The 27,106-nt window shown below is 47.6% G+C and overlaps 2 protein-coding genes across 6 annotated transcripts in view; one reads left to right on the forward strand and one right to left on the reverse strand.

Annotated features, from left to right (window-relative positions):
* TRAF3IP2 (TRAF3 interacting protein 2) overlaps nucleotides 1-12,000 on the forward strand; it is a 42,089-nt gene extending 30,089 nt beyond the window's left edge. The window contains exons 5-9 of one of the 5 annotated variants that reach the window (XM_046005098.1): nucleotides 491-579; nucleotides 4,252-4,320; nucleotides 5,430-5,546; nucleotides 8,895-8,969; nucleotides 11,435-11,999. In XM_046005098.1, coding sequence (XP_045861054.1) covers nucleotides 491-579; nucleotides 4,252-4,320; nucleotides 5,430-5,546; nucleotides 8,895-8,969; nucleotides 11,435-11,581 — 497 coding nt within the window. In that variant the 3' untranslated portion in view covers nucleotides 11,582-11,999. Of the gene's footprint in view, nucleotides 1-490; nucleotides 580-648; nucleotides 1,259-4,251; nucleotides 4,321-4,399; nucleotides 5,249-5,429; nucleotides 5,547-8,894; nucleotides 8,970-11,434 lie in introns of those variants that run through there. The other 4 variants (XM_046005099.1, XM_046005100.1, XM_046005102.1 and 1 more) reach the window with 4 other exon arrangements.
* LOC123941676 overlaps nucleotides 1-27,106 on the reverse strand; it is a 91,006-nt gene that overhangs the window by 1,758 nt on the left and 62,142 nt on the right. The window lies entirely within an intron of this gene.

The raw sequence follows: 27,106 nt of genomic DNA on the forward strand, positions 1-27,106 counted from the left end.
ATTGCTCTTGTCAAGCAAGAGTTCAGGGCAGCAGAGAGCATCGTGAGATCAAAAGAGGACACTGCTGGGTGGCCCCTTAGCAAGGTTCGGCTTCTTGGCCTGCTGCGAGAGTATTCCTTGGGCACAGTGCCAAGTGTCTCTAAGGAACCGGGAGGTGGCCTCATCTCAAGGACCTGCGGGTTCCGGCTGATGGATTGTATTAATGCATCACGTGGTTTTCCAGCAGCCTCCTTGGTTTGTCTGAGGCTGCCGGCGTTCCTCTTTCCCTGCACACGGGGCAGTCTGCGCCCCCTTATTCAGACCCCCTGCCTCTTGGCCTCTCCTGAGGACAGCAATTCACACAGCTGCAGGCGTGAGCCCTCAGATCACCCCCATCCCAAAGTTTCACTTTATTATTCTAGAAAGACAAAAAGACATTGCACACAATTTGCAAGCGCTCAGGATAGAATAATCTGACCAGTTTCTAATAAATGTGAAAAATCTCTCTTAGGGAAAGTCTTTATCACCTATTCTATGGACACAGCCATGGAGGTGGTGAAATTCGTGAACTTCCTCTTGGTAAATGGCTTCCAAACTGCAGTAAGTACCTCATCAGCCAGAGAAGGCTGAACAGCTCAAGTGAGTACAATGGGAAGAAAAACAAAGGGAGAGAAGCCATATGTATAACTGTTGAAGTTTTAAACTGTATTATTTGAGTTACGGGATGGTGAACTAAATGCTTTTGGATGTAGGTAATTATTTTCTAGATTTTCAGCTATCCAGAGATGCTGGCACTTCCTTCTTGCATGCTTTCTGAGCGACCCCGAGGACCTCGGAACAGCCAGAATGGCTGTGCGTTCATGCTGACCGCAAATGCAGCTTGGCCCCTGACCTGAAGGAAACGCCAGAACCTACCACACTTTGGACTTGGTCCTTTTCCACCAAGCATGCCTGCTTGGGCTGGGATGCCTGTGGTGCAGGGGGCTGCAGGCTTCCCCAGACCACCTGCTTGTTGCACCAGGTCCTAGTGCTGGGCACTGGGCTGTGAGGCCTGAAGCACGAGGCCCACTATGCCCAGCTGCCTTCCACGCCCTAATGCGGCTGTCCTGTTCCTGGGCGAGGAATCCACGGCCAGGTTCTCAGCTGGTCTAGTCCAGTTCTAGGGGAGGCGGACGACCCCACCCTGCCATGCGCAGTGATCTTGGCCCAAGGAATCTCAGGAAGTACACGCTCCCCAAGTTTCCCTGCAGCGCCTTCCAACAACACAGCTTCACATCATGTACGTTCTTCTGTAGGATAAATTAAATACCACAGGAGGCCACTCAAAGGGCTGGCTTTCCTCTAACACTGAGATCACATCTTTTCCTTCCCAGAGGCCCCCGTGGGATATTTAGTGAATCCTAGAGAGTGGTGAAAAATCATGGAAAATATCTATGAATAGCAATGTTGAAGGATAAAAAGGAACTACTTAGTAACTAAACATCCATTTTAATGATTACTTAGCATTATTTAACAGTTTTTATTGAATTTTTTCTTTATTCTGTAAATTTTTTTTTTAATGGGAGTGTCCGCAAGTTTAAGATGCGTACAATTTATACATTCCAACTTAGTGACTATACAGGAACCAACATTTTAATTTCTCATTTCTGGAATAAGAAAGCACTGTGGAAACCAGGACATAAAATCAAATTACAGGTCATAAGGCCAACATTTCAGAAAAGATCTTAGTTTTGGACGTTTCCAAATAAGCATACTGATTGCCCTTGGAAAAGAGGACAGGTTTTTAGGACCTTACCAATCAGAGGCTACTTAGAATTTAAGTCCATCCTTGATTCTGATCACCAGGAAGCCTTCTAGTAGAATCACAGAGTCCCACCCTGGACAGTTAGGTTACTGTATTGATACATCAAGAGCCCCTAAGTATATCTCCAAATATAGTCAGGCACTGGGGGTTAAGACTTCAATTAATGAATTTGGGAGGGAGGAACACAAGTTGGCCTGTAACAGTAGCTGTGTGGAGAAGTTGGCCTGACAGAAGCTGTGGACTTTGGCGGAGATCTGGAGAAACAATCCAGCACATTGTGCCTCCCAAAAAGCCCACCTCAGTAGCAAGGAATAATTTAGGTCCTGGGGTAACAATTACAATAACCATTTATTGAGTACCTACTTCAGGCCTGGCATTATGATATACCTTTTCCATGTCCAACTGTTTCAGTCCTTACAACCATCCTGGGAAGTAGGCTTATTAACCACATACTACAAATAAAGATAATAAGACTTAGAGAGTTTCAGTGATGTTTTTAAAATTATATGAGTAGGAAGCGCAGAAGCCAAGAGTAGAACCAAGAGTAGATCCCAGCTGTCTGTTTCTTCTCCCGACATTGTATTGCTTCTGTCTCATATGATAGAAGTGGGTTACCGATCCAGTCACCAAAAGCCACACAGGCTTTCTCAAGATCACCTCATGTGGTCATTGGCCAGCTGACATTTTATTTATTTATTTTTTCTAAAGAATTACATATTCTAATACTTCTGAATATTTAGTAAGGAGGCTGATGTAACATTTCTAGCTAATTTCATTTCTTTTTTTAAGATTTTATTTATTTGGGGGCACCTGGGTGGCTCAGTGGGGTAAAGCCTCTGCCTTCAGCTCAGGTCATGATCTCAGGGTCCTGGGATCGAGCCCCGCATCGGGCTCTCCGCTCAGCGGGGAGCCTGCTTCACTTCCTCTCTCTCTGCCTGCCTCTCTGCCTACTTGTAATCTCTGTCAAATAAATAAAGTCTTTAAAAAAAAAAAAAGATTTTATTTATTTGACAGAGAGAGGCATCGAGACAGGGAACCCAAGCAGGGGGAGTAGGAGAGGGAGAAACAGGCTTCCCACTAAGCAGAGAGCCTGATGCGGGGCTCGATCCCAGGACCCTGGGATCATGACCTGAGCCGAAGGCAGATGCTTAACCGACCGAACCACCCAGGTGCCCCTGGCCAGCTGACATTTTAAAGCAGGAATCATCCAGCCCAAAAAGAAAGCCATTCCATTTTGGGTGTTCCATCAATAAAGACGCATATTCTGAACTTGGGTCTGACAGTTTGGTGTACTCGAGGCACTTTCTCGTTCCACAGGAAGAGTAGAGCCAGGCTGAAGAGATAAGGCAGACCTAAACAAGACATACAGTAAATGAAAGGATGTTATAATAATGTGTTTACTGTCCAGTACCACTGGTCACAATGGGCAGAAGCAGGTGAGGCAAAGACGAGGAAGTCAGCGTGTGGTACAGGAGAGCAGGGAGGTCTGTGCTATGCTTTCAGGGTGCCGGGGAGTAAAGTAGACAGGGCACGTGAGGGAAAGAGGTAAGGCTGGGTCACAGATGGCCTGGAGAGCTTGCTGAATGGCTAGGACTTGATACGTCTTAAATGGCGGAGTGACATTTAGGACAACTGATCTGAGAGCAGTGTGGCTAAATCAAATAACCCCTCCTCGAGGACACTATCCCTGAGTCACCCATTCTAGTGTATAATCCGTCTTGTAAGCAGGAGCACCTTGTACACACGTACATTACTTTCTGGCTGCAGGACAGGCCAGAGCCCCAGAATGGCTGCCTTATTTGGTCTTCTGAAAAACCGAAAATAACTGGTTTTTCTCCCCTTCAAATACTCCTTCGAAGACTTGATATTTAATATCAGTCTTTTCAAGGCCCAAGAGATCTGTTTCTTGACTTTCATCATAAACCTTTTCCCACCATCTCAGTAATTGTTTTTGTGACTGTTCCTTGGATTTGCTCCAAGTTTCATCCAATCCTTTTTAAACGCATAGATCGAAACTGGACATAATACCATAATAATGACCTGGCGAATGCAACAAAAGCACCAGAATTGTGTCTTAGTACTTGTACCACACATTCATTAAAATGTTCCAGGATGATACCATGTTAGCCTTTCAAATTACATATATATATATGTTGCCGGCTTATATCCAATTTGGTCTACTATGTCTCTCAGATTTTTAAAACATAATTATTGTGTAGCCAAAGATAGATTTTTATGTGTACCACTATATCCTAATTATGCATATTAAATACTTGAATGCCTACTCATGTTGAAATAGGGAAGACTTTAAGAAAATTGTGTTTTGTTTTTTAGACTTACATGTTCCTCCCTGCAAAAAGCAATCGTAATTTTTCCGGTCTTAAATGCATACAGTCTCTTGTGTTTTCTCTCCCTCTACATCTACAGAAAGCTCATTAAGAACCACCTCCCACATCTTTTTCTCGTAGATTGACATATTTGAGGATAGAATCCGAGGCATTGATATCATTAAGTGGATGGAACGCTACCTTAGAGATGTAAGTACAGTCCCAAATTCTGAGCTCGTTTTCTGGCAAAAAAAGACAATTCGCCTGTGGAGTTATTTTATGAAAGAAGCCCTGGCAAACCTACCCAGTCCAGAGCTGCGCGAGCCCCCAACAAAGCCTCACTTGTTGGCAGCCGTGCAGAGACCTGGAAAGGAAGGATGGGGTCACCCTCGTGGACATGCACAGGCAGGAAATAACGGTCAAACCAGACACAGGTGGTTGATAACAATCAGAGCAAACAGTTTTTTTGTTTTTTTTGGTTTTTTTTTAACACCAGAATAGGAAAAGAGGAAATGAAGGCAGGGAGTAGGGAGGGAGCGACAGAATTCAATTTAATCCGAGGCCACCCCAAGTGTTCTGCCCGATGGGGCTCCAGCGCTTCCAAAGGGGGGAAGGAGCGGGGGAGGCTGCCCCTGCCGCGCAGCCCCCCACCCAGGCGCCCACTCGCAGCCCTGTGGTTTGTTTTCCACTGACAGAATCTATACTGACCACTGGGACACTTTGTGCTTTAACAAGATAGAAATTGATCGCTGCCAGCGTGTCCGTGTCGGCTGCTTCAGCCGCTTCCTTTGGAGGGAGCGGTGGGGGACAAGAGTCGCAGCAGGCTGGGGTTCTGCGGCTTTTCCTTTTGTCTGCAGCCTGACGTGCGCTTTGTGCGGAAGGGGCCGCTCCTGCCGGCTGCGCTGAGACGCGCTCGCGGCGGGCAGGGCTCGGGAGTGCGCACCCGCGGCTTCCCTGCCGCCGCCCGAGGGAGGGGGCTTCTCCTCCGGCCCCGGCGGCCGCGCGGGGCGGGCCAGGCTTCCGTCCGTGTCGCAGCGCCGCCTGTGCAAAATGGTGGGCCAAGCCGCCTCCCTTCAGGAGCGCGGCCCACGGAGCCGTTTGCTCGCGTTTGAAGGGAGCCGGACGAGACAGCGGGGAGGTGGGGACGCAGGAGCCCGGCGCTCTCCGCACAGGACCGGCGAGCCAGGCCCTCGGGGCGGGGGCCTGTGGGGGGGCTTGGGGCCCTGCTGGCCGCTTGCCAGCCTGCCTTCCCCGAACCTCGCTTCCGCAACGGACCACCCTTGACACTTCCATAAACATGCTTTCTCTCTCATTAACAGAAGACAGTGATGATAATTGTAGCAATCAGCCCCAAATACAAACAGGATGTGGAAGGTGCCGAGTCGCAGCTGGACGAGGACGAGCACGGCTTACACACTAAGTACATTCATCGCATGGTGAGTGGCGAGGGGAGCGCCGCACCCCGCCACCCCCAGAGAGGGGCGTGCTCTTCTGGGAAGGTCTGTCCTCCGTTGGGGACCCACGGAAGGTGGCGCGGTGATGGGGTGAGGAACCCCGGGCAGGACAGGGGATGTTGCCTCTGGCTCCCGCTGCCTTCGGGACTGTCGGACAGCGGCCACATCTCTGGGACTCCGTTCCTATCCGTAGCAAGGGGACAGTCATCGGTGATCCCTCACTTCCGGTTAAAGGACCCTGGAAAGCAGGGCTCTGCTGGCCTGGTTGTTCACCAACAGGTGGGCGGTCGCAAGAGGGGCCTGGGCCAGGGCTCCGAGGAGAGGGGGCTCCTGCATCTGTGTCCTGTTCTGTCCCCTGGTACATCAGAGACGCAGAGTAGCGGAGTGGAAGGGACGCACGGTGCTGTGTCAGAGGGACTTGCTTCAAATTTTGCTTCTTCCTGTATAGTTGTGGGACCAACCGCCTAAACCTCTCTGTGCCTCCGTGTCCCTAATCCTGCAGTGGGTCACTGCTACTTACAGGGTGGATGTGAAGATGCGATGGGATCATGTCTGTGACGTGTATGGGACATCTCCATGCTCAGGTCAAGGGAAGGGATTGTGCTGAGCTCATGATAGATGAGCAACAGTCCGCCACCACACGCGAACCATGGGGCCTGGCCCACCTAAAGCCAGTGGGAGAAATTTGCAGGAAGTTAGGCTTGCTTGGCATCTGATAGACCGTTCTGATGGAAAATATCACCCAGCTTTGGAATTGGCTGTTTTGTGAGCTAGTGATCTCCCTGCTTTCCGGGATGACAGAGGTGCTGTGGAGACAGTTCTGCTTGACTGGGATGCTGGACTAGGCTTGTGACTTTCAAAATGTTCTGCGGAGTCCCTACTGGGTGCCCATAGGTGCTGGGGGTCAGGGCAGCTCTGGGTTTCCCATCCCACCTCAGCTAGAGCTGGTTTGCCCTTCTCGGGCTTGTTTGTTTACCAAGGATTCTGAGATTTAAAAAGGCTTGACAGCCGCTGGACTAGAATTTGTAAGCTCCGTTCCAACTGGAACATTCCACAAGCACCTGGAATGAACAGAAAGAATCATAGACTAAGATGGGAATATGGGGCAGGATGCTGAAGTGGCCTGGATAGAATCAATAAGCGGCACAAGGCAGGACACAGGCAGGCATGAGACCAGCAGCAGACTTCAGGGGAGGCTGACTTAAGTCCGAGTCTGCCCTGTGGATCAGGAGCCCAGGAAAAAGGCAGAGCAGGTGGGTGGATGAGGCTTCCCCATCTGTCTCCTCTTCTAGCAAGTACTGACCACTTACTTGAGGTTAGAACCAACCCAAAGTAAAGGCCAAGGCGAGCGGTGAAGTCAGAGAGTAAGGCCAAGGAACCAGGAGCTCAGCGTCCCCCCCATTCCATCTTCTCCCAGTCTGATGGCCCACGGACAGGCCCAGCACAGGGTCATGGCTGGCTGCGGGGGCCGCCGTCCCTTGGCTGGCTGCTGCATGTCTGCATGGCCCAAAGCACTGGATGTCCTGTCTGCATCTCTAGGAACCTGCCAGTCCTGGGAGCTGACAGCTGGTGTGTGGGAAGGGCTCCAGGTCCCTGCCAGTTCCTGAGGAAACCTGTCACGCTGTGCTGGTGTGCGGCAATGCCAGGCAATGAAACAGCTACCCCCAGAGCTTGTCTGACGGTGCCCTGCCAGCAACCAGATTGTCTCCCAACTCAGTTTTCTGGGGACAACAGTGTCTTGGGCCCTTCCTTCTCACCAGAGGGGTTCAAGAGGCCAGATAAGAAGACCTCAGGTCCCCTCCAGGCAGCAGAAGCCTCTAGGACGGAGGGAATGAAGGGGTAGCCACGAGTCACTGCATCATAGGGCCAACGACTTCACAAAAAGCCAGTGTCTGGAAATAGGAGAGAAAATCATCATCCGGTGCGGCCTAGTGGACGAGCAAAGCTTTACGGGTTCTGGGAACTGGATGGAAGTCTGAGACTAAATCCAGTTCTTTCCTTGTAACTTGTCAACCCTGGGCCCTTCCTTTCACATGTTTGTCCTGGTGATTGGCGTGTTCACGTCACACAGGACACAGATCGTTTTAAAATACGTTTTGGTCCTCTCAATTGTAAAAGACAGTGGTTCTGAGAGGAAAAAAAAACTGGTGCATTCATGCGTGTGTGCGTGCGCGAGTGCGTTGTGTGTGTTTATGAAGGGGTTTCTATGGTGACTTCAATAACCAGCTGTCACCACCATCACTTTCTTCTCTGTCCTGTTTTTATTCCCCTGTACAATGAAGACTTCTCGGTGATAAAAATCAATTGGAAGATGAAACACTTGGGAGCACAGAATTCCTCATCTCCTTGTCATCAGATGACTGAGAGCTTTGTGCTGGTCACAGCATTGGGAAGACACTAGCTCCCCTCAGCTTGAAAATTCTGGGTTTGATAAGAGTTCTTGGCAGCTAAGTCTTTGGGGGCCACGACAGTGTCAGGGCAAACTGTGTGTGGGGACCTCCAGTGTGGCTGGCAGAGCTCCTCACAGCAGACCCCCAGCCTCATCTCCCACTCCCTCCCTAGCCCATCCTGGGCCCCAGGTAGCTGGTCCCAACCCCACCGACATTCTTTCAAAACCTCCAGACATCTGCTCATGCTGTTTCCTCTACTGAGGATGCCCTTCCCTTCACCCCTGCTTCCTCTCCCAGACCAAATTCTTGTCTTTCAGTATCTAAGTGATATATGCCTCCTAACTGTCCTTCAAATCACTGATGCAGAAATGGATGGCCCCCATTTTGGGTTTCCACAGCAATTTATTTCTACTTTTCACACTGCAATGTGGTTGGCAGTGTATCCTTCTTCCTGCTCACCAATCTGCTGGCTTTGGGAGGAGAGGAATCAGATCAGCAGTGCTCTGATAAACTAGTCTCCATACCCCCACCCCAAAAAGAAAGAAATCCTGATTTGTAGCATTTCCCCATTTCCGTTTTATAAATACTCTCATTATAGTCAATTTCAAGCTACCAGTGTAAAGTCCTGAAACACAGAATTAGGAAGGGATACATACGACTGGCTTTTGTGAGCTGGTACAAGCCAGCTGGGCACACCCTAGAAGGTATCCTAATCCTTGAAACTTGAAGTCTAGCACAGAGTGTGACTTTTAATAGGCCTTCAATAAAGGATTCACGAAGGAGTGACTGGCATGCATGTGTAATGGGGAGACCTTAAAAGCCTCGGTGTGTGGCACTCAAGGAAATCAGAATAAAAATGCTATGGGGGCTTGCAGCGTCCTGGGTGCCATTAACTCTCCTTCATTCCTGAACTCAAACCTTCAAATTCTTTCTGTTCCAGATGCAGATCGAGTTCATCAAACAAGGAAGCATGAATTTCAGATTCATCCCGGTGCTCTTCCCCAATGCTAAGAAGGTAAACAAAGAAATAAGCAAGCCAAAAACCTTCCAATTCAAGCTTTGGTGTGCTTGTTATCTAGGCTTCTCAGGGGAAAAGCTGGTGAACTCTGTATCAGTTCTCAGAGATAACAGTGTTACCAGAAAGATCCACAAGTTGTAGCACCCAGCTCAGCAGCATGAATCAGGAAGGTTTTAAGGTGTTATCTGCTGGGCCATCTCTGTCCTAATTGTTCAAACCGCCATTACACACAGAGAAGTAGTTTGTGTTTTAACTCAGGAGAGAAAAAAAGACGGTTCATCTGATACTTCTTATCTCTCATACATAAAAATCAAGATATGGACAATTTTTGCTGACTGGCCACAGAGGTATTTTGGTGCACAGAGTTCAGCTCTCAAATCTGTAGATGACGGGAATTAAATCTACAGAGTTACCAAAGTGAACTTTGCTGTGGTTCATATGAGGGATTTTACACGGAAAGAACATTCTAGCAGTTTGGGGCATGGGGACAAAAACCATCTGACGCCATGTTCCAGGCTTGGCAAGGGGCAGGCAGAGGTGTCATGACTGTCTTGAGACTCAGACCACAACACCCTGAGCTCAGGTCCAGCTGTACCTGGGAGGATCCCTGAAGGTCAGGACTGCAGAGACTTCATGGGGCAGGAGGCAGAGGCACCCTGAGACGACCTCAGGTTCCGATGCTCGCACCCTGGGCGACCGCGTGCATTTCCATCCCTCACCCAGGCTCTCATTGTTCCCACTGCGGGATCTCCTTGCTGGTCTCCCTGTCTCCTTTGATCCTGTACTAGCCACCCTCTCTTCTGCCATGGAAGAGGAACATCCAAAATGCAGAACTGATCTGTCTCGCTCCAGCTTAGAAACTGTGTGGTGGATTCTGACGGACGCTGGGATTTTATCCACTTTTCTCAGCGTGACAGATGAGGCCCCTTAGAAGAGGGCTGTGCTCACTTGCTCAGTCTTCTCTCCCCACCCTCTGCACAGGGACTCTATGCTCTGGTCATACTGGACTGTCTCAGCATGCCCTCACACCTGCCCCGTTCTTTCGTGTTTCTGTGCCTTTGCACTGTCTGTTCCCCCTGCTGGCAATGCCCTTCCCTGACTTTTCTGTGTAGTCAACTCTCGCTTAGCCTTCTATCACCCAGTCCCTAGGTTCCGCTGACCTCTCATCCTCCTTGCCAATATACTAACTTGTTCCTCTTTTGAGCTCTCTTAGCTATAGTGCCTTGAGCCAGGGGGTTGCGGTTGGGGCTGGAAGGGCTGGCGGGCGCACGGTGATGGAAAAGGAGACCGACTCTGACTTGGTTTCATTAATGCTTATGAAACTTCTTCAGACAACCCCCTGGGTGCCTGTGCTCGAGGTAGACTGCTCCCACCTCCTGCCCCTTTGGTACACCCCTGCCTGGAAAATAGTTTCTTTACTTCATTTACGTTCCATCATTGGGCCGTGAACTCCTCAGGGCAGTAGCTGCGTCTTTTTCATTTGGGTGTCATCCACACCAGCACGATGCCTGACCTGTCGCAGGTGCTGCTTCTGAGCTTATTCTGCAACCTCCGAAGGGATCCCATCCACTCAGAGGAAAACCTAGAAGGCCCTGACTCAGGCTTCTCTACTTCCAGACCTCTTCTCCTCCTCCATCTCACTCACTCACTTTTCTCTGGCCACACTGGCCTGTTGCTCCTTGAACAGGCCAGGCACGCCCCTGCCACAGCGCCTTTGCACTGCCTGGACCCAGACATCCACAAAGCTGGCCCCCTCCGCTCTTGTAGGTCTTTGCTCATTTTCTCAGTGAGACCCTTCCTAAACACTCCACTTAAAGCCGCAAGCCTTTCCGCCCTGCCCAGGACTCCCTCTCCCCTTTCTCCGCCTTATTTTTCCCCACAGTATGTATCACCGTCAAACCCGCTATTTATTTTCCTTATTCATCGTCTGTCTCCCCCACAGAATGTCCACCCCGTGAGGGCAGTCTGGGACGGCACCCTCACGATCCCAGGCTTATAGTTTCTGCTTTTGGCCTGATCCCAGATCTGGTGGGCTCCTTCTACTGCAGGCCAGATCTGAGTGGCTGGAATGAAAGGATAATGAATTACATCAAGCCCATAGCCTTGGCGTACTTCTTCTGAAGCCACAAAGGAATTCACATCACTCTGCGTGACCTGTGTCCTACCCCTTTTATGTGAGGGTGGTGAAAAGCACGTGGAAGTGCACAGGGCAGGTAGCCTGGAAGGCTGACAGCAAATGCTGCGCACATGTGGTTTCCGTAACGAGGTCTGCAGCTTACACCGGAGCCAGGCGCCGCTCACGTGCTAACCCCTTCCCAAAGCCAAACGGCACAGCTCCCGGGAGACTGCAGGAGGGCGCGCCCGTGAAGGGAAGCCATGGAGGTTTGGGAACTGGGCCTGGGATCTGGAATCCCGGTTTCTCTCCGAAGGCCTTCACCCCGGTGCTGTGCTCTCTCCCCTAGGAGCATGTGCCCACCTGGCTTCAGAACACTCACATCTACAGCTGGCCCAAGAATAAGAAAAACATCCTGCTGCGGCTGCTCCGGGAAGAGGAGTACATAGCCCCTCCCCGGGGGCCCCTGCCCACGCTTCAGGTGGTGCCCCTGTGACCCCTCGTGCCCAGAGCCCTGGGGTCGTGCCAGTGGGAGTTGGGGGGGGGGGGTGGATCCCGGTCCGACAACATGTCCCCTCGCGGTCCCTCTCAGAGGATTCCTCCCACCCCAGGAGACCTGTCCTGCAGACCCCTCTTCCCCTGGAGACCTCCACAGACCCTGCCTTTCAGACAGAGGATGTGGCTGTTCTGTAGTCCCCACTAATGACGCCGCCCCCTCCCGCCCCCCGGCACGCTGCTCCTAACAGCCTGATGCGTCCATTCTGGGTCTCTCCCTGCTTAGCCCGTAGATCATATAGATGACATTGCCATCGACGACCCCAGCTCCCTCCCCTCGCTTAAAGCTACTTTTGTGAGTTAGCCAGATGCTCGTGGGTCCTCCGATCAGCCTGGTTCGTGTACAAATAATAAAATGTTTACTCTTTTGTAAGATCGTGTTTTACTTATCTCAAAGGAAATGGATGTGTGTTAATTCCTAGTGATGCGGGCAGTTGCTTCGGGAAAGCTGCTTGGATGTCCTATTAGATAAATGTATCCGACTCGTCCATAGGAGAGGATTAGAGCCAGACAGTTAAACAATCCCTTTTAATGTCATCTTCTAAGCTTTATTTTTGCAGTAGAACTTTTTGGCAAAACCATTCCGTACAACACACAACCGTGGTTATAAATATATTCTAAATAGGGCCTGGCTGTCCACCGAAGGGTATCCAGGAACGGGAGGCAGCAACGGCGGCGGCAGAAAGCAGGCTGGACGGGTGCTTGGGGCTCTTGTCTCGCTCCTCCCACTAACTAGCTGTGTGACCTTGAGCAGGTCCTGTCACTTGCCTGAAACCCCGAGGACTCGCTTCTAAAATGACGTGGATGAAAGTATCTCTTGGGCCCTAAGTGGTTTAAGGTCCGGGACCCAAGTTCTAAATACCCGATTGAGGAATGACTGAGTTTTCATAATTACATCGCCCAGAGGCTAAAACTACGTTTTCCTGACAGGGACATTTTCCGCTTTTTTTAAAATGTCTTCAGCAACACCTTCACATTTGTCATTTTAGAAACGTTTGTTTCTTGCTCATCTGATCTCAAGAAAACAAACAAAAAATTAAACAAAGGAAACAAACAACTGTATAAGATAAATATCTATATAATGTACATAGGCTGTAGCGCTGGTGGGGTGACATTAATTATGCCCTAAATAATAAGAAATACGAAGATTTTAAGGTGGGGTGGGGGGAGAGAGCGACTGTTTCCTGTTACCTGTCTCCGTCATCTGGGAAACAAGACCGTCATCCTGTCAGTTCAGCCCTCGTATGTCACCGTAGGGAAAAGACAAACATCCACGCCAAATAAGAAGGTTTGCCAATGAATTGCAAAGAACCCGGGTTCATGTGTGGTACCTAGATGTCTACTGGGCGGTGAGGTGAATGTCTGTTTATAAAAACAGGAAAAGGGAAACCACTAGCTTGCCTGAGGTCACCATTACCTGAAGTGAGGCGGTCACCAGCACCCTTAGTGCTGTAGCGTCTGAGACCCGGTGGGACTCTCTCGTTTGAGGGGACACCATCATGAAGGATTCCAACAATTGTAAGTAAAATGACGTCAGCAATTATTTCTCTGAAATTGTTCTAGTTTGCCAAGGTTTAATGTGAGGCTGGGACCCTTCCTCCCTTCAGGGACCTGTCCTGGGCTCTCAGCCACTGTCCCTGGTGTTCCCACAAAGTCATTAAAGTGTTAGAGCTGGTGACCGTGGTAGCAAAAAGACAAAACAAAAGTACACGCACACACACACACACACACACACACACACACACACACACACAAAACACCTGGCCAGGTGATGAAAGCTTGACCCTTGAAGTTTCTATGCAATCTGATGACCACAGACATCAAAGGAATTTTAACAACTATTTTAGAACACCGACCCGAAGATTAACACTTGGTTTATTTAGACATTATCCCTGTGTGTGCATTCATCTGCGGATATTTCGGGGGAGGATGTGGGGTAAGGCTGACTCGGTAAAAAAATAACCTCTTGGCCACAAGGCTTTATTCAGACGGAAACTGACTGTAGGGGTGAGGTATGCCGAATGCAAGGTGAGATTCTGATCCAACGTTCAGTGACCAACTTAGAATTTGAAACAGGATTTTTAATTTCAGGGACCGAATGTACATATGCCTCGTTAGTTCAGCTTAACCTGTCATCCGGCGGCATCTCGGTGTCCGGCCACGGTCTGAGTGTCAGACTAGCTAGGTCTCAGTTCAGTGCTCAGAAAAATGATGCTTGTGGCTTCTCTTTTCTTTTTTTCCTCTTAAATAAATAACCTATTTAGAGATCGAGTTTTCCCTCTGTCTTCTCCGCCAGGGAGGGAAGCCCTCCGCTCTGAGCATTCCAGACCTTGTCTCATGATGTTTTGCCAAGAGCATTTTTCTTCGCCTCAGCCACTTCATTAACCATCTCCACCACTTGGCCAAACACCCCCTTGTCACCGTCACCTTTGCCAAAGGGACTGCAAAGTCCTGTGATCATTGGGAAATGATCCAGAAAGAGTTTCTCAAAACACAGGATCTTTCTGTTTCTTCCTAATGAACCAAGAAGAATCAGGGAGCCCCACCTCCTCGTGGTGAGTGAAAAGAGAAGGAAGGTTAGACTGTGGGAAAACACCACAAAGAAGAAATGCCTCTCCTGCCGAAGAATTATGAGCTCCTTTTCACGATAAATAGCTCTGTGTGAGCCCACCAACCAAATAAACAAAAAGAAGAACCAGAAAGGAAGAAAGAAAGCACGGAAATAAATTTAATTCTTGAATCATTGCCTTCTGGAACCATCTGGAATTTTCAGTCTGAAAAGGACCCTAGAAACCACGCACCTCTGCAGTGTAGTTTTCGGCATGGGAAGCGTGGGACCCACCAAAACCATGGCTTGTTTAAGTTCACCGTAGGACTAGAACCCAGAGAGCCTGGTGTCTAGTCTGCTGACATGTATCTGGCAAACCTAGAAAGCTTTCTGGCTTTTGATGGTAGATTTGTTCCACAAATGACCCAGTATCTCCCGGAGGTAAACTGAGCCTCATGAACGCAGGAGGCCTGAGGGAAGTCGTCCCTCTGTCCTCTGGTGGCTGGAGGATTAAACGATCATGTTGCAACTTGTTCTGGGGGAGACTCTTTGGGGAATTAATTACTGCTGTGATTAGCTGGAGTGTGACTTCTGCTGAAGTCGTTTTGGCATATTTATTTATTTCACACTAGTATTATATAAAACCGAAGCACAATTGAAAAGATCTTGGCACCTTCCCGAAGCTTACAGATAAAATCTGCCATTAGATCAATTTTGGTTGAGTTTTATCTGGCCAAACTCCACAGCAAGGACAATGAAAAATGCTTTTACTTCGAAATCCTGTAACAGTCATCTTTACCCGCCGTCCTCATTGGACAAGAGCGGCAACTTGTTGGAATAATGCATCACTGTTTGGAAAACCTGCATCACCTTTCAGGTGAAGAAACGAGAAAGGTATGGATCCTGATCACTCTCCTTTGAGTCAGGGTGAGGGGGCCTGCAGGAAAGGTCCCTTTTATCAGGAGGCACACGGACACCACCCAAGAGCCAAGCCCAGTCAACAGAGCTGGCATCTGGGGAGGCCTTGTGCCCAGCAGGATAGCATGTTCCTAACTCCATACTGATTTGTTGTTCAATTTTCTATTGGGAAAAGCTTTCAGATAGAATCCCAGGGGGCACCTGGGTGGCTCAGCGGGTTAAGCCTCTGCCTTCAGCTCTGGTCATGATCCCAGAATCCTGGGATCGAGCCCCGTGTCCGGCTCTCTGCTCAGAGAGGGGCCTGCTTCCCCCTTCCCCCCTGCCTGCCTCTCTGCCTGCTTGTGATCTCTCTCTGTCAAATAAATAAATAAAATCTTTTAAAAAAAAGAGAGAGAGAATCCTAGGATACTTGGTGGGAGCTGGGACGCTGTCACGGACCCTGGGCACCCGGATTGCCAGCTCACCCCGCATGCGCCACAGCCCCTCCGTCTGTGACTGGGCATTTGCTCCCAAGTCCTCCGCCTCAAGCCAAACAGGTGGGACCTAGGAGAGGGACACTCAGCGTAGCTGAGCTCCCCGTTTCACCTCTCAAGGAGCATGTGAGTGCTGGTCCAGGTCATACTCCCCGGAGTGTTTAGGAAGTGATATGCGAGCCTCCGCCTCCTGGGTCAAGGTGACCATGTGCCGGGCCTGCCTGGTCTTTTCTGGAAACACTCGTATGGAAGGAATAAATAACTGCCGCCCCCAGATCTCCCAGCACGTGCAACTGAAACCACGAGGGCACACACTTCTTGTCCCTTGCCTGACCTCCCTGTGCTCTGTGCACCAGGAAGGCGCTGATGGTAGGAGGCAGCTGGGGAAAGGGGGGCGGGGGGCGGAGGACGAAAGAGAGAACTCGTGCCTGATGGATCCCATTAGGCTTAGTGTGCAAAGCAAGTTGAAATGGAGTAGCTGCTCTGGTATGCGTCCAAACTGCTGTTCTATTTTTAGCCTCTCCCGCGTGCTTCTTCGCCCCGCACGGAGCGCCCGGGCACCTGGATCGGCAGCAAAACATGGAACCGAGCCACTCATTTGTAACACTGGAAGGAAGGAGGCGGTTGATGCGGGGCTTGTTTATGGCTGACGGGGACGGGGGACCTGGAATGTTAATGAGGATGGCTCTCTGAGGCAGGCCTGCGTGGCGAGCTGCGAGTTCAAAGGAGAAGGGAGCCTCCGTCCTGCGCGGCGCAAATGTAAACCGTGGAGAGAGGCAAGGAGAAATCAATTATGCTGTCGCAGGCTTGCATGTCATTGTGTTGGAGTTGTTAGAAAAGGTAGGACAAGGACCAGACCTCAAAAGGAAACAAAGCCACATGGCCTTGAAGTAGAATGAGTTTGCCATGGCAACTGATGGAAACGAGCCTCCCGGGCACCGAGCAGGTGTGCTATCTTACAGAATAAACATACTTCTCTCACTCCCTGGTTTTTATAATAAAACCTGTGTTTGGATTACTTTCCCCTCCTCTTTGTTACCGGGAGAAGTTGGCTGGGGCTCAATCAGCCCAAGGCTCTAGTGAGGGAAATGTAATCGCTGTTATCAAAAGGGCTGCTTTAGAACAAGCTGGCGTGGGGCTCGGCGGCCGGCCTCGTCGCTCAGCAGCAGCTGGGCGGCGCGTACCTGCCTGGGCTTTGCCACCTTGCAGGCGACGCCCTGCACGGAAGGCCACTTGTCCCTGCGTGCATCGACTGGAACGGGGAGGCCACGCTCCCAGGCTGGCGGGGCTCAAAAGCGGCATTCTTCCGAGGAGAGGGGAAAGGCGTGTAGGTGAGGCTGGGGACCCACCGATTTTCAGCATGGTGTGTTATCTGGGATACGGGCCAAGGGTTCCTTGAGTTCAGGGATTAACTGATTCTATCTTCCAATCTGTTGTTATCTGCAAAGTTCAGTTACTCAGAAACTTCCAGAGAGCAGCCCCATCCCTGAGCTTTAAATTCCTCTCAGATGGGTTCTGCGGTGGGAAAGTCTTACGTTCAAAATGTGCACAAAATGTGGAGATTTTATAAAATCCTCCCAAGCTAGAAAGAGAAGTTTCCCATTTTTGTGGTTACAACACTGAAAGTAATGATCAACTAGGATAGTCCTATTTTCATTGTTCTCACTTTGTGGCTAAAAGAAAACGTCTCCCATTCTAGCTTCCCATTGTTTTTCAAAACAGGAAGCTCATTCACAACAGACTCCAAGGACACAGGACAATTCTAAACCAGGTTGGGGCAAAAGAGCTGCACTGGGGACGACTTGTGCAGTTGCCTCCCTGAGCAACCGTCCAATGGTGCTTACTGTTCAGCTGCACCAACCCCCCCTCCCCGCTCCCGTCCGCGCCCCTGCATTCCTCCCCCAGGATGCCCAGCACCAGTGCTCCTGCTGGATGATGCCCTGGCAGCCCCTTCACTCGTCATCTTACCTTTGACCCTAATAAATAAAAAATGAATGTCTGAAGAAATAACTTAAGCTCTGGTGTCCACGCTGGGAAAAGTCTCATGCACTAACCCTCCCAGGCAAAAGAGTATCACCAAGTTCAGGCACTCAACCAGGCTGGGAGGTGACTGAAGGGGGGGGAGGGTGGTCCACACTGGGTGGACAGGGCCTTCCCACATCCAGATTTTTTAAAATTCAAGATTCTAAACTAAGGTCTTTGGATACCAGCATACAGTTCCTGGTCCAAAAGGCACTTGGAAGCAGAAGTCCCAGGGCAAGCATGAAGGTTCTGGTTCCATCATGCTACCATTTCCAATAAGACAGGTATTCAAAGCTAGTTCCAGAAAGGTCACCCAGTGGGAGCTAAGCAGTAGCTAGAGATCAGCAACCAAACTACAATTAGTTATTAAATGCCTACTGTGTACAAGGTCCTATGTTTGGCACAAAGGTGAGTGATACATGACTCTTGCCTTCAAATTGTTTAAAATCTAGGACATAGCGGCTGGGGGGGCTGCTGTGGGTGCCTGAGTGGCTCAGTTGAGCATCTGACTCTTGGGTGATGGGACTGAAGCCTGCATTAGGCTCCGTGCTCAGCACCTCTCCCTGCTCGCTCACTCTCCAAAATGAATGAATAAATAAATAAATCTAGGACATAGATAAAATTATTTAAAATCTAGGATGAGATGTGACACGTGAGAAGACCAAGTCAAGGCAGTACATGGTAAATGCTGAGCAATGGAGCCACTGTGCCCTTTCCCCTGACCCTCGCCTATGACCCAGCACTCAGCTCACATCTACGCCGTTTCAAGGTGTCTCCAACGAGCAGACTGGACATTTTCCTAACAAACAGAAGGCTTGCTCATTCCTCCTCCCTGCACCCACCCTTTTGATTATAATATTCAACATCCCTATAAGCCACCATGTGGGTGAGATCCAAGATTAGGAGACACAATGTAAGAAACGGGAAAGTATGGAAAAGCACTGCAGAGTATATGTATTAAACTAATAAATGAGGGCACCTGGGGGGGCTCTGTAGGTTAAGCATCTGCCTTCGGCTCAGGTCATGATCCCAGGGTCCTGGCATGGAGCCCCGTGTCAGGTTCCCTACTCAGAGATGAGCCTGCTTCTCCCTCTCCCGCCACCCCCCCCCCAATTTGTGCTCTCTCTCACTCTCAAATAAATAAAAATCTTTTAAAAAATAAAAAACAAACCAATAAATGCCAATGCAGTCTGCAAGGTATACAACAGCTCTCTCTAAAGACAGCCTACGTCCATCCCTTGAAGGGCCAGACCGTACTGCAGTGAAAGGGAAGGGAAGGATGTGCTTTTCACACTGTACCCTCCAGTGATCTGGGAAGGCAGAGCCCTGGCCGGTGCTGGGATCCACTGGGAGAGAGCAGATGGGTTTCTAGACTCTGCTAAGTAGGGAGTGGGGAATGCTGGAAGTTGAACCTGCCAGCCGTTTGGCAAGTGTTATTTACAAATAACGAAGTGGGGAAGCAGAAAATGATAATTTGCTGGAAGGGGCAAGGGAACTCTCTCCATGAGTGAATATTGGCATTGTCCAATTTCCCCCAAGCAAAGTATGTGGCAGAGAGCACTGACCGCGCTGAGTCTGTCTGGCCAAGTTTAACAAGCGTCTTAACAAGTTTCTCGTTTGCGCAGATGGAGCAGCTCTGAAATCGGACAAACCTGAGTGCGTGCCCCGGTTCACTTACTTACAAGTTGCGTGACCTCAGGTGAGTTACTTTCTCTCGGAGTTTCAGCTCTAAAATGAAGACGACAGAACGGACTCCCAGGAAGACTGTCAGGATAAGGTAAGACGGATGACAGAAATCTTCTAGAATAGTGCCTGGCAGGTAGTCAGTTCTCAGTAAGTGTTCCTTTCTTGCCCTTCTTGCTTTCTCCCTCTTAACTAGTGATTCTTTGTGGGGACTTTGAATATTTTCTTATTTCTGAAAAGTAAAATAGCAAATCCTAACAACAACAAGAAATCTTTCATTTTAAAAATGAAGCCTCAGGAGAGTCAACACATGAGCTTTTAAGCTAAAAACACCTCCATCTCGTTTTCCAGAGGAGATCATCAGCATTCGTTTGTTTTCTTACTAAGGCCTGGACCACAGTCGACTCACAGAACAATCCCAGCCCCTGGACACAGCCGTCTTCCCACTGTCAGGTCGCTAAGGAGCAAGTTTCAGCAGCACGGGCAAGGATGATTAAAGGTGTAACGTATCAAACTTGGCAATGATGTTTGACATTAAAGGAAACTAACTTTAGAGATTCACCATGGGGCCTCAAAAATAGGATAATGGATTTGAAACTATTTTGAAAAGTAATTTGAAAGGCAGTATTGTGTTCATATTATACCTATTATTAAAAAGGAAATTTTGAATTCAGGTCGGGAACACTGCTATGCTCTCCCCGGCTCTGCTTTTTCAAGAAACAAGGTATCACTGTCATCTCCAAAACAGCTCACTCCAAGCTCTCTAGCCAGGAAGGAAAAGGGGGGAGGGTTGGTTAAGCAGACATTTAAATTGAAAGACAGTTGCCATATTGATTAGTGTTCCTCAGACTTTTTTTTCCCCCAATGGAAAAAGTTCTCTTGAAATTTCCCCCATGTTGGCTTAAGTAATTCTCATTATATCATTCCTTAAATATGTACCAATATATGATTAGGTATAAATGCTCACAGCGCATACTCTTAGCTCGCTAAAAGCTATATGAACACAAAATGAGAAAGTTCTAGAGACCCACTGCACAACAGTGTGGGTATACTTACCACTACAAACTGCACACTTAAAATTGGTTAAGATGGTGAATTTTATGGTATGTGGTTTTGCAATTTAAAAAAACTATAAGGGAGTGACTCTGTCAGCTAAGCATCTGCCTTCAGCTCAGGTCATGATCCTGGGGTCCTGGGATGGAGCCCCGCATTGGGCTCTCTGCTCAGCAGGGAGTCAGCTTCTCCCTCTCCCTCTGCTGTTCCCCTTGCTTGTGCTCTGTGTGTGTGTGTGTGTGTGTGTCTCTCTCTCTCCATCTCTCACATACAATGCTCTCTGTCAAAAAATAAATAAAATCTTTAAAAATATCATGTAAACTATAAGAACAAATCAAATTTACAAATTAAATAAAAATGACATCAGCAGATAAATTCAAATAAAAAACAATAATTTAGTGTAAAAGTGGTAACATTTTGCTGAGACTAAATAGCCAGTGTTGGGTTTAATTTATCCATGTCATTACAAAAGCAAACGAAGATGCTTTTTTGCCTTTTATCTTTCAATTGTTGACTTAAATATTTGATGTTGAAAGTGATGGATAGTCGTTGACTCACAATCATTATCATTATAATTTTTCCGCCCATCAGGTTACTCATGTGAAACTATCAGTTGATTATTTTAATTGGTCCAACTGATCTAAAGAAGGATTCACTCCAAAATATAATATTGACAGCTCATTTTTCCAGAATGCTCCTAACAAAAAAGGCTTCCTGGAGAATATTTGCAAGCTGGTATGTCAAACAAACATAGAGTCAAACCAACACATCTGCTTCTAATCTGAATTAAGTGACGGCTTTGCCTAGCTTCTTTTGAATTCAGCCTAGGCTACCATGAGACCTGTAATGACTCAATTTTCTCTCCATTTTTCTCTTTTTGAACTACTGTAAAACTTCATTTATGCTGGTGCCCCGATTCCTTTGGCCTTCACTTTGCGTGAACGCATCATCTGTGTGTTAAGTCAGCTTTTCTCATTAGCCTGTGACAATTAAAGTAGCATGGCTATTTTGATGATGGAAGATCAAAACCAACTTATTAAATACATTAAGACACTAAACGTAATTGCATCTTATCGCTGAAAAAGAGCAACTTTAGCTTTCTCATTGATAAGATAATCCACTATGATTTTCATCCAATAGAAAGCAAGATGGTTTTCGTTATTTTGATGCCAGGAAGGCCGATCTAAAGGTCACCAGCACATTAAAAGTTGAATATTGCCACATTAACGGTCACGTGGTGCCCACCCAATTTTAAACACAAAGCACCAATGACAAGAGTGTGGCTATAAAACAAACATCCCAATTGAACCAAATAAGCTTATATTTTATTGTATAAGTGCTTTTACACTATTGTTGAAATGAAAACAGTATTTGATGGACCATCAATAATATATACAGAGACTTCTATAGTTTGAGGAAAAACTGATATAGAGAGAGATAATACAAATCTTTGAAGAATTAGAACACCAGAAAATTGGGGTAAGGAGGGCATCTGCTTGAGAGGAAGGCCTGGTGTAGGGTGTTGGGTGTTGATGAAGAGGGTTGGCTTGGCTCAGCGTCGGAACCAAAAAAGCAGGCTGAGTAGATGGCTCAGGGCAGGTTGCTGGATCCCAGGTGGGTTGAGGATTGGGCATGGGTGGGGGAGGCAGCCCTCTTGGGGCTTCCGAGCCCACATGGGGCAAGGGGATTGTTCTTACAAAGGGATAGCCTCGTGTGTGGGGTGTCTGAGTCTAGGCAAGGAGAAGAGGGCATCCCTGCAGAGAGGTAACTCGGTAGAGGATTTCAGAGCCCAGGAGAGATGAGCAGGGTATCTGTGTGGGAAGGTGGTCCAGCCTGGGTTGTTACAGCCAAAGCAGGTGTGCTAGCTCGTAGCATCCAACAAGAAGAACATAGCATCACTTCTGTGGTGTTCTTGACAGAGACGTAGAACTTAATCACGAAAAAACATCAAACACAAATGGAGGGACATTCTACACAATAACTGGTCTCTATTCTTTAAAATTGTCAAGGATATGGAAGTCAAGGAAAGAAAGAGGAAATATTCTAGACTGAAGGAGATTAAGGAGATAGGAGAAGTCATTGCATCATGTGGTTCTGAACTTGAATCTTTTTGCTATAAAGTACATTATCAGGCCATGGAGAAACTTGACTAGTGTCTCAACATGACACCTCAATGTGTCAATGTTAGTTTCCCAGTGTTGCTGTTGGGAACTGGAGCTCTAGAAGGGAAGGTTTCTCTTTGAGGAAATGTGCACTATGATATTCGGGGGTGTTGGGGGAATCGAATTGGCAACATCCTTTCAAATGGTTTGGAGGAAAAAGGTCTTTGTATCTTACTCACAACTTTTCCAAAAATTCAAAATTGTCTCAAGATTTAAAATTTAATGATATGTAGTTAAGTTTTAAAAAATGACAAAAATGTACCTACGAAGGATGACCAGCCATGTAGAAGTGTCTTGCAAAATAGTAAGAGTCATATTGAGCATTTATTATGTATCAGACACGGGCGAAGTAGTTTAAATGCTTTATTTCATTTAAATTTCACACCAATCTTTCAAAGTGAGTGTTACTAGTTTTGTTTCATAGATGAGGAATCTGAGGTTCGGAGAGGTTAAGTAACTTGCCCAGGTTCTTAACCAACCTACTATACTATACTGCTCAGAGAAAAGACTGGAAAAGTCTCCAAAAAGATTCATGTAGGGACTAAGGACATGCCAACCCAAGACGAGCCAGTTTGGCATGAAGATTATTCTGAGCTGAAGGCAGTCAAGACCCTACAGGCTCAAGAGAAATCTCTGTCCCTTCCTTAACTATGTAGAAGGATTGAAACTGGGGGTCCTAATAAGCAGAGATCAATTTTATCTGGGTGACCCATCTGTATGGCAGGGCATATATCTAATTACGCATCATCTGCTCTTCTTATCACCCTGTGAAGTACATTCTTTTCCTCTGAAGTCCCAGGCCCTTCCCCTTCTTAGCTCAGAATGAAATACAGACCTCATTTTGCCTGTCTTTGGAATTTCCATGTCTGTGTGGATTCCCTGTATGTATGCTATTAAATTTGATTTCCTGTTGTTAATCTGCCTTATGTCCAGCTATAAGGACCATGGAAGGCAAGAGGAATTCTTGCTTCCTGACCATTGGAAAATGTTCAAAACAGAACTGCCACTGGGGTGTGGGACTCCGAATGACTTTTAGTTTTGTCATTTTCAGTATTTTCCAAAATATCTACAATGACATGTTGCTTTTGTAAATAGAAAAAAAAAAGAGAAAGTCTTCATTTAAAAAGTAAATCATTTGTCATGGAGCAATTTGTAAAAATGTGCTGATTATTCTAAACCACATTGAATAACCCAAACTATTAATGGTGATACTGTCTTTTAGTAGTGGTATTATCTGTGACTTTCATTTTTAATTTTTTGCTTCTGTGTAATTTGTTGTTTCTGTAAACAATTCATTCAACAAACACTGTAATCTGCTATGATTTATTTTTATAAGAAAAAAATTTTTAATGTATTATAGATGTCCAAAGTTATAAATTTTATTCAGAAAAGAAAAGGATAGGAAGGATAGGTACGCTTAGAAAAAGACGGCCCCAGAATATTCATAGCAGTTATGTTTTAGTGGAAATTCTATCTTTTAAAAATACTTTTCTATGCTTTCTCGGCTTTCAACAATAAGAATTCCTTATGGGGTGCATGGATGGCTCAGTCATTAAGCGTCTGCCTTCGGCTTGGGTCATGATCCCAGGGTCCTGGGATCAAGCCCCTCATTGGGCTCCCTGCTCAGCAGGAAGCCTGCTTCTCCCTCTCCCACTCCCCCTGCTTGTGTTCCCTCTCTCACTGTCTCTCTCTCTGTCAGATAAATAAATAAAAATCTTTAAAAATTAAAAAAAATAAGAATTCCTTACATATTCTATTCATGGTTGTGTCTTCAGTGTCTAGAACCTGAGAACCAGTGGCACATATAGAAGTTCAAGAAGATGGGTTGGAAGAATAAATGCTTTTGAGCATTTATACCAAAAATGTCGTTTTCAAAAATAGCATTGACCTTTAGTCATTCACTCCCTTATGGTAGTTTGCAAACTTTGCATTCAGCCTATGCTCTCTTCCACTGGAGAAGACCTATGAGAAGGCCCAGGTGTGGCAGGGAGTTCTCGTGCCAGTTACTGGGTGGTAGTGATGCGGAGAGCCATGTTACAGGAAGACAGCGTGCGGAGAAAGAGGGGACACGCTATTCAGAAGAAGATCACGATGTTGTTTTATTAAGATTTCTGTTCAGACAATTTCTCGGAGGACTGGAGGTGATGTATCATTATACTAGTGTCCACTGAGGATAGACCTTGTGTTGTAATAGATGGGTTTTTTGCAATGGTGTGATCTAAGGTTTGCGGAGGAAGGGATAAGGAAAGGTGGGATAAGGTGCGGATGACTCAGTCATAAGCTTCTTTTAATAATAATTTTAATTATGAAGTTCATTTCTCTGGGTTTTTTTTTTAAGATTTTATTTATTTATTTGAGAGACAGAGAGCACAAGCATGCAGAGAGGCAGGCAGAGAGAGAGGAGGAAGCAGGCTCCCCGAGGAGCAGAGAGCCCGATGCGGGACTCGATCCCAGGACCCTGGGATCACGACCTGAGGCGAAGGCAGAGGCTTTAACCCACTGAGCCACCCAGGCGCCCTCATTTCTCTGGTTTTATACATGAACTTGGATCATGAACCTTAAGGGACAGCACATATCAGGCCAATGCGGGGAGATAAGTCCCTGAGGCGGTGTCTAGCTCAAGCTGACCGCCCAGCATCCAGATCTCCACTCGGCCTCCCGAATCTCAACTCATTTACGGAACAGTTTATACACTACAGTGATATTGCCAAATGTGAAGATTCTAGAAAACCACACAAGGTAATGCTCATGTATATCCAGGGATTACTAGAAGAAACAAACCTTTGAAGTTAGCCTGGACTCTTCTCTTTCTCTTTGGAGCCGTACACTGGCAAATTGTATTGGCTTTACCTTCAGACTATACCCAGAACCTGGCCATGACCCATCTACCCGTGACTGCACTTGGATTATTGAAAAAACCTCTTAACTGCTCCCTGCTTGGCCCCCACAGCAGCCACAAGGACCCTTTTAAAACCTAGCTCGTCTTTACACAAAAAATTGCAACGGCTATCGCCCGTGTCATACGGTGCTACCTAGTGTCCTACGACTCTGTGACCTCTCTGACCTAATTTTCTACAGCCTTCCCCTTGCTCACTCCGCATTAGACACCTCAGTCTGCAAACCCTCACACATGCCAGGCACACTTTGCCCTTGCTGTATCCTCTGCAGAAAGTAGTCTCCACCCCCAACCAAATGGCCCTCCCTCTCTCAGGATCTCTCCTCAAATCTCACCTTATCAGACAGACCTTTCCTGACCCTCCACATCAAGCAGAAACCACCTACCCGTAGACCATCCCCTCTACCTTGCATTTTTGTCTTCATAGCATCATCTGGGGCAGTTCTGCCCGCAAAGTGTGTCTGATTTTCCCAAACACGTGGTATGTCTGTACTCCCTAACCTTTTGAAGTTGGATGCCACCCCGTCCCATGTCCATGTCCACTGGACATGCTTTGTCCAGTGACATGTGCGTAGAAGGGCCATGTGTTAATTTCAGGCATAAACTTGAAGACCCAGCGTGCAATCCACCACTCTGTCTTCTCCCTCCCCCGTGGGGACTAGCCATACTCCAGGTCATGGCTCTCCAGGCAGCCCGGGTTCCGGAGCAAAGGTGCACAGAGCCCCCAGCTGTCATGCAATGAACACACAGTGTAAGTGAGAAAGAAACTTTGTCCTTTTAAGTCACTGTGATGGGTAGTTTATTGCCACACTCTCTGACATAGTACATATTTATTAGTTTACGCCCTCCCCCGCTCCCCCCTCTAGAATGTACTTTTTTATGACGGTAGGACAATCTGTTCACTGTTCTAGTACCTGGAACTGTGCCTGGCACATGGTAGGTATTCAATGAGTATTTGTCATCTGAGTGAATGCTAAAGTGATCACACCCCCTGAAATCGGAAGAGGTGGCAATGACAGGTGACTCTAATCCTGCACTCACCTACAAAAACATTCATCCTACCTGCTCCGCCCGTGAACGAAATCGCCCTGATTCCATCCAAAGTGTGGCTGCTTATCTCTCACCCGCCGCAGTCTGAAGGCACAAATCGCCTTCGGGTCCGTAACACAGCTAGTCACAGAAGCCCATAAAGTAGCTGAAGTTACAACACAAATGCAGATCTGGCCTACTGCTGAGGGGACCCGGTGACAACCATAAATAAAAAGCGTTAGCAGTGTTTGTGTCGATGCTGAATACTGATGCGGTTTCCTTTCCCTGTGTGGACATTAGCATTGGTAATGAACCGAGCTTCAGAGGACTGGGATTTCATCCGCCGTTATCATCAATTGGTGTATGAGCCCCTCTCAGGACTTTTGCAAAAGCTGTGTGTGCTTTTGTGAGCTGCTTTCTTTTCACGCGCTTCCTCCTGGTCTGCCTGAATCTGGATGGGGATAATGCATTTCCTGTATCGTGTGGCACCGCACAAGGAAACTCATTGTATCCCTTCAGAGGAAGAGTACATCTGTAAGTAGTTTTTAAGAGCGCACTGAAGGATCTTGTTAGGGTGACTTATTCTCCCAGTTCCATTTGGTTGATGAAGTGGATCACGTGACCCATGTGCATAATGAACGGCTTCAGCTGCTGCCAGTGGGAAGCTCAACCTACAAAACGC

The sequence above is a fragment of the Meles meles genome, chromosome 5 (assembly GCF_922984935.1).
Source record: "Meles meles chromosome 5, mMelMel3.1 paternal haplotype, whole genome shotgun sequence".
In the NCBI taxonomy this organism is placed as follows: Eukaryota; Metazoa; Chordata; class Mammalia; order Carnivora; family Mustelidae; genus Meles; species Meles meles.